At 62.0% G+C, this 7,377-nt stretch overlaps 1 protein-coding gene across 1 annotated transcript; it reads right to left on the bottom strand.

Moving 5' to 3' along the window:
* Window positions 1-381: 381 nt before the first annotated feature.
* LOC141964732 (tumor necrosis factor ligand superfamily member 10-like) lies at window positions 382-7,011 on the bottom strand. The gene is made up of 5 exons (XM_074915432.1): window positions 6,728-7,011; window positions 3,304-3,450; window positions 2,966-3,002; window positions 2,348-2,455; window positions 382-2,073 (listed from the first exon to the last, which is right to left on the bottom strand). The coding sequence occupies exons 1-5, from the start codon at window positions 6,965-6,967 to the stop codon at window positions 1,631-1,633; spliced, it is 975 nt and encodes a 324-aa protein (XP_074771533.1). The 5' UTR covers window positions 6,968-7,011; the 3' UTR covers window positions 382-1,630.
* Window positions 7,012-7,377: the final 366 nt, after the last annotated feature.

Raw genomic sequence — 7,377 nt, 5'->3', positions numbered from 1 at the left:
CTGCCGCCAGCATCCCAGCACCTCCAGCATCTGAGCACTGCCAGGCTGATATGGGGACCCTGCTCAGGCAGGTGTGGAAACACAGGGGGGAGGCTGGAGGGAGGCTGCAGGCAGCTGGGGGGAAGCTGCCCCTCTGCTCTGTCCCCTTGCAACCAGCCTCTGGGCTGTGCTGGGACAGAGACAGGGCAAGAGGGGGACTGATAAGGCTGAACTGCAGTGAGTAGGGCTCCCCAGGACCCAGGGGTGCTGCAGCATGCCAGCTGAGTGTGGGAACCAGCCCAGACCTCAAAATGTCTGGTTTGCACAGCACCGTGGCTGCTCAAAGACCCGGGGAACAGAGTCCCAGGTGCCTGATGCAAAGAGGTGCAAGACCAGTGCCAGAGTACAGGCTTTATTTAAACCAGCACTGAGAACCCCCCGCGGCTGTGCCAGTGTGGGGGGTGCTCGCATCCTTTGTGGAAGCCTGTGCTGCTGTCCTGTCCATACACACCAACAGTCTTAGTATGATACAGAGTATACAGGTAATTACAAAAGGGGGCTGCGTCCACCCCAGCATCCGTAGGCCGAGCCAGCTTGACCACGCTCTGCCCTGCTTGAACCCACCTTTTGCATCTGACATGGCCTTTAACATCGAGGGGCTGGTCTTACTCATGCTGGGTCCTGTGCTGCTACCACCGGGGTGCACCCACGAGTTGAAATCCTGCAGGTTAACGATTGCTGGGGCTAAAGATGTGAGTGAGCGGGTGGCTGTGCTAGCCCTGGCTGCACTGGCCCATCTGGGCTGGGAGGACCAAAAACCCCAAGGACAGAGATGCTTGGTCAGAAGCAAAGGGGGGTTGTTATGGCAGACTCCTGGGCTGGATGGTCCTGCGCAGCTCGGTTTGGGCAAAAGGCACCTCTCTGCCATGTGCCTGGGTGTGGTTGTTGGGGCTGGTGACTACTCCAGCTTCATGGTCCTGCTCTTTGACCTTCCCTGAAAGTGACTGCTGGCATCGCTCCAGGTTTCTAATTAGCCAGAACTGAAACTCCTTCACTCCTTCCCAGCAGCTGATGCTGGACATGTCTCGTACCTGCAGGCTGTCCCCTGGGACTTTGCCCTGGGGGTGCCAGCCCTGCACACACACTCACCACGCTCCAGCTTGGGGTCCCCCAGCACCCACAGCCTGGCTGGCCAGGTCTGCCCTTGCCAGATGTGGGGTCAGACTTAAAGAAGTTCATCTTGCCACGGGGATACTTTGTCTTGTGGTTGCAGATGTGACCCTGGTGCCCCTCTTGCAGCAGGGAGCCTGCTTGATGCTACCTGCTCCACTTGCTCAGATGGGAGCCAGGGAGGTGACGTGCCACCAGGGCTGGGATGTCCCACTTTGTGCATATCTCTTGTGGGCCCTCAGAGACCCTTCCTGGCTTGTGGGCTTCCTCCCAGCTGGACCCTGTATGGCACCAAGCACCCCCCACGCCCTCCTCTGGCTCATCCCTCACTGCAAGGGACAACGCACGCAGGGAAGGACCCTGTGTGCGAGGCCCCCACAGCCATTTGGCTCTTGTCCAGTTGGAATAGCTGCTGCCCTGGGGCCACAGAGGAGAGTTGATGGGCAGGAGCAGCGGGAAGGTGGGAGGCGGATGTGGCTGGTCACAGGTCAAGCCGGAAAGCCCCGAAGTAGCTGGCTGCTGCATCGTTGTAGTCAATGGCCAAGGAGGAGACGGAGACGAAGAGCTCATCGCCAGCCTTCAGCTCAAACAGTCCCCCCTGGTAGAGAGCGTGGAGCCCGTAGTCCGCTTCGGGCGCCCAGCACTTGGTGCCCACTCCTTTGAGCAGGAGGATGGGCTGGCTGTAGGAGGTCTTCCAGTTGATGCACTGCACGAGCTGTGGGACGGAGACTCGGGCACTGGCCCCGTCGCTGGGGTAGCGGAAATAGATCTGGGAGTAGATGTAGTACTTGCCCGCCTGGTTGACGCGCAGCCGGCCATCCCGGTAGGTGATGTTCTGCAGGTGTGCGTGGATGGTGCTGTCTTCCCAGCGGGCAATGGCGTGGCGGCAGGACTGGGAGAGGTTCCCGAAGCGCTTGGAGTTCCCTGGGGAGGAGGAGGAAGGGTCACCAAGGGGAGTGAGATGCTCTGGGGAGCACCTGTCAGGGTCAGGAGAAAGGGAGGGGGTGGCTCTAACTCTCTCCCACAGCCATGCAGCTTGGAGGGGTGGAGAAGGTGGTCTTGGACTGGACCAGAGGAACATCTCCCCATCTGCCACCAAATGCTTCCTGCCATCCTTGTCCCCTGCCCTTTGTGTGAGATCTTTCCCCTGCTCCCATCTCAGAGACCCGCTGGTGCGCAGCAGGGCTCTCCAACTCACCATCCTGAGCCAGGCTCTGCGGGCGAAGAGTGAGATGTGCCGAGGGTTTTCCAGGTGTTTTGGGAGGAGCCTGCCCCTCGGAGGTGTTGAAGTAGCTCCGTCTGGCCTCTGTGAGGAAAGGGAGACACAGCTGTAGAGGACAGAGGGTGTGGGGACCCCCAGTCCCATGCTGGCAGAGCAGGTCCTTACTGAGCAAGCAGAATGAGCAGGGCAGGGAAATGCCCCACTGACCCGTTGACAAGGGAGATTATTTGGGGTTGAAAATGCCTAGTCAATCATTATCTAGTATTTCTGTGCTGTCCGCTGTGGCACTGGTTCCCCAGACTCCAGACAGACCTACACGGCCGTCCCGCCAACCCTCTCCCTGGGGACATACACCCTTCACCCGCCCAGTGGGACAGTCCTTGCTCTCGCCTCTCCTACCTCAGCTCGCGGCACCGTGGCCGGCAGAGTTTACCCTGGGAGTGAGCGAGCTCCCCCCAGCCTCGCTGGCAACTCCAGCCACACGCCGAGCCCTGCACACGGGGACCACGGGTCCATCTGTCCGGCTGAAACCTGGCCCCAGCAAAGAGGTCGCTGATGCTTTGCAGCACCGGTGCTGAGCCAGGAGGGACTCACCCTTCACTGCGCTCCTGCGGACAACGTTCTCTGTTACCTGGACCATCAGAGAAGAGAAACAGTCCCACAGTTAAAGGTGAAGCAGGTGTTCCCCGTGCCCCAGCTCCTTTCCTCTCTTCCAAGCCTTCGTGACCTTGTCTTTCATGCTACAGTGTGCTGCAGAGGACCTGGTATCCAGCCCCACTTCTCCACCCCCCTCTTAAACCATCCTTGCAATTGCCCACTGCCACCCCTCTGGTGAGGCTGATGGGGAAACTGAGGCAGGGAGGCAGACAGGAGCTCCCCCATCAGTTGTGCCATCCTCCCCCTGTCCCCAAAACTGCTGGGTCTGGGCTCACCGTGGCCACGTAGGCTTTGATGGTGTTGGCCAGCTTGAGGCAGGACTGGTTGCTGATCAGCTCCTCCAGGCTGGAGCCCTCCTGCTGTTGATTGATAACCTGCAGGCACCGCAGCTCCTCCGCACTACCCGGCACCTGGGCTTTGAGCTGCAACAGAAACACCCGGACGTCTCTGCGTCAAACCGGGCAGACTTGGCTGGAGGGAGGAGCAGGGATGCCCAGCAAGGTGTGTGCATGGCCACATCGTGGGGTGGGCAGTAACCCTTAGCTGCTCAGATCCCAGAGCTGGCGGTGGGACAGGGCAGTCCCACCAAGATGCAAGCACCCACTGTGTTTCCTGGGCTGGGAAGGAGTTGGGTGGCAGGAGGCTGGGTAGATCCAAAGTTCTGTCAAAAAGCTGGGTTTTGTGAATTGGACAGGTTAAATCTCATCTTGTCCTCCTATGATCCCTGATGGAAGCGAGTCTTGCCTGTCCCTAGCTCTTCAGGAAACATGACAGCCCCTTTTGTTGAGTTCCAGCGCCGAGTGTGGAGGAGGCGAAACTCAAGAACTCTGGCAAGCTGCAGAGCACCAGGTAAAGGGAAGGAACTCAGACTTCCTATTCTCCATCTCTTTCACCTCTTCCTCTCCTGCCCTGGGGGAATGAGGCTTCTCAAACAGTAAAACCCAGCCTTAGCTTTGAACTAGATGTTCACAGCTCCCAGGGAAGTGATTGCCCTGCGAGGTTTGGCTCTGTACGGTGCCCAGAGGGAAGAGCTGCAGCTGCAGGCTGGACGTGCCCAGGCAGCCTGGGCTTTCCCGCTGCTGAGCTGAGCTGGGGTTGCAAAACAAGCTCTCACGCAGCTCTGCCCTTCCAGCTGGAGAGCCGTGCTGGCTGGAGACGGGACCCCAAGCACTCGCAGCGCTGCGTCAGCCCAGGCCGATCTCAGACACTTTCTAGCCTGTGCTGGCTTGTGGTTTGGGCTGGGAAGCCTTCCCGCCAAGTGACGTGGGCTGCTGCACGGCAAGCTGCCCCTTCCCAGGCTGTCCTGGGCCTGACCCAGCTCAGCTTGGGCTGTGGCATCGCAGTGGGGGACAGGCACGGCTGGCTACAGGGTCTCATCACACCGTGCTGCTGTCTAGGGCATGGGGCAACTGAGGCACTGAGGAGACAGCTGCCCTGAAATCAGTGTGCCAGGAGCTGGGCATGAACACTGGCACCTTGGTCATCCTACCTTTATCACCTGGGTCGTTCCCAGATCCCAGGACAGAACCCAAGAGTCCTCGGGCTTGGCCACATTGTCACCAGGGGCTTGGCCACCTCCAGCATCCTGCACTTCCCCCACAGCCCGGCTTGCTCTGAGCCCCCACCAGGCTCCTGCCTGCCCACCTCCCTCAGTGCAGTTTTGGGTACTCACTCAGGATGCGCTCATGTCTGGGATCCACACAGCCTCTCGTGTCACAGAAAGACTGCATGAGGTCAGATAAAAAGGGTTGGGAGGAGATTTTTCTTTGCACTGTTGGGCCAGCCATCTGTCCCTGCCAGCGGCTGGCAGATGGGCTGCAGTGGCAAGCTCAGAGGGACTGATGTGGTGGATGGAAAAAGGTGAGCACAGCCCTAGTAGTATCCTCCCCAGGCTGGGTTTAGCCAGGCGGGCTGCACTCTTGCAAAGACCTGCCTGCCAGAGTGGGTGGATGGCTGCATGGTGCCCGCCAAGGCAGTAAATCCACAAGTGACAGAGCTGTTCACAGGTAACTCCCCCAACATGAGCTCGGGCAGGGCCAGTGTGTGCACCTCCTCCGTGCATCCAGGAGCACTAATTGTCCAGGAGCACTAATTACGGCATGTGCCTGCCTAACTGGAGTCAGCCCTCCTCCGACCAGTCCCAGGAAGGTGGTGGCACATTCTCAGCAGTGACACAGGGACTGCAACCATGTGCCTCCTCCCTCTGAGTCCTAACAACTGCCTGGCACCGACTGATCTCACTAATTGCTTCAATTAAAGCTTGCTGTGATAGGCTGCATGTACCACCAGCACCCCTCTCCTCACAGGGTAACCCCTCTGCCTGCCTTCCCCCCTCCTGGGGACCTTGTGCTGAGTGTTTAAATTAAGGAAAAAAGGGGAAAGTTCTGTAAAACTGGAGGCACAGGGAGTCCCCTGCACGAAGGGGCGAGGGCAGGCAGGCTGTGCCAAGTGATTTAGTGTCCCATGAGATGCTGAGCTCCGACTATCGCCAGCACAGGTCCCATGCAGGGATCCAGTGACTAGCCTCTGCAATTAGCCCAAAGAGGTCAATTTACGTGGCTTTCTCTTCCCTTCAGCCCTTCCCTGTGGCTCTGTCTACCCACATTCCCCTCTTCTCTCCGGTGCCTTTCATGTAAATCCCTCACAGTGGGTGCCACATGGGATCCAGGGATGGAAACAAAGCCCAAAACGAGGGCTGGAGTCTGCTCCAAAGGATGCTCCACAGGGCACCAGATGGTTCCTCCTGCATCCATGGGCAGGGCTTTTTCCTTTTTTCCCTGTCTCCGTTGTGGTTTTGTGCAATGCTTGGCACTGCGGGACCCTTTTCTTGACGGCTGATGGGTACCAGCCGTGGAGCTGCCCCGCAGGCCTGAATTTCCCTCTCCCCACAGCAAAGATCTCTCTGGTATTTTTCCCTCCTTGACCCACGTCTGCTGCTCAGGGGTTGCTGTGGACCTGAATCAGCTGCTAGGGGGGAGTCTGTTGGCAGACTGTCACGTCCTAGTTTGGGAACAGTTTTTGGCACGGCTATTTGGTGTGCAAGCACCGAAGAGCTGATGGTATGGGGGGGCTTTCCCAGCAGGTCACTTCCAGCATCGCACAAAGGGGATGAGGAGGATCTGGTTGTTGTGGGGGGCAGGGGGCAAATGGAGGGGTTGCAGGGGGGGTGAAGTAGGATCCAGGGGTGAATGAATGGGGCCCGGAGCCTCGGGCAGCTCCCCCCATCCCCTCCTGGAGCTGTACACTCTGACGGGACCCCAGGGCAGGGCCCCCCCTCCCGGCGCGGACCCTCGGCTCCGGAGGGAGCACAGGACAAAGGCTCCTTCTCTCCGCATCTGGATCGGCGGCTCTGGGCGGAGCTGGGCGCAGCGTCCACCCCCCACCCCACATCTGGACCTGCGGCTCCCAGGGGAGCCGGGGGCGGTGTCCACCCACCCCCACCCCCGCCGCCACATCTGGATCCACATCTGGATCCGCGGCAACGGGCGGAGCTCGGGGCACTGCCCCCCCGCCGCCCCCCGCCGCCACATCTGGATCCGCGGCGGGGCAGCGCCGGGAGCGGGCAGAGTCGCGGCGGGGGGAGCGGGCAGAGCCCTCCCCGTCGCCGTCGGCTCTCCCGGGGGTGCCGCACCCCCGCCGGTGCCCGGGAGAGGGGTGGGGGGGGGGTGCGCGGGACAAAGCCCCCGCCGGCGGGCTCACCTTGGAGATGGCCATGGTGAAGTAGACGAAGAGGCCGGTGGTGGAGGCGATCTGCAGGGCGAGGATGGCCATCACGGCCACGCTGCCCCAGAGCGGCCCGCACCGCCGCCGCCGCCGCCGCCCCCCCCGCGCCCCGTCGGGGCCGGGGCCGGGCCCGGGGCCGTCGGCCAGCATACGGGCCTCCGAGCCGCCGCTGTCGGAGCGCAGGTACTGCCCGGCGCTGGGCTGGTGCGGGGCCATCGCCCGGCCCGCCCCGGCTCCGCTGCCCCGCGCCCGCCGCGCTCCGACGGGGCCGCGGCGGCGGCGGGAGGGACCGGCGAGGGGCGGGGCCGAGGGGCGGGGCCCGGGGCGGGGCCTCCCGCAACCGCCTCCCGCCGCGGGGAGTGGGGACCGAGGCGGGGGACGCGGGGACCTAGGGGCTTGGGGACGCAGCGTGGCCTCGGGGACAGGGCTCGGCCTCAGGTGCCCCGCCGGCAGCGGGACACAGGCGGTGGGAGCCCCGGGACAGGGTCCCCGAAGGGACACCTCAGGCTGCCGGCACAGGGCAGCGTGAGCGCTGGTGGGGGGGCCCCGCGGCGTTGGGGACACCCAGCTCCCAGCACCCAGACACCCCCACCCCCCCCCCAATCCCGCCTGGCCTGAGAACACAA

The sequence above is a fragment of the Athene noctua genome, chromosome 11, assembly GCF_965140245.1.
Source record: "Athene noctua chromosome 11, bAthNoc1.hap1.1, whole genome shotgun sequence".
NCBI classification, from domain to species: Eukaryota; Metazoa; Chordata; class Aves; order Strigiformes; family Strigidae; genus Athene; species Athene noctua.
The sequence above is the reverse complement of the archived record's forward strand: the minus strand, read 5'-3'. Positions and strand labels throughout refer to the sequence as shown.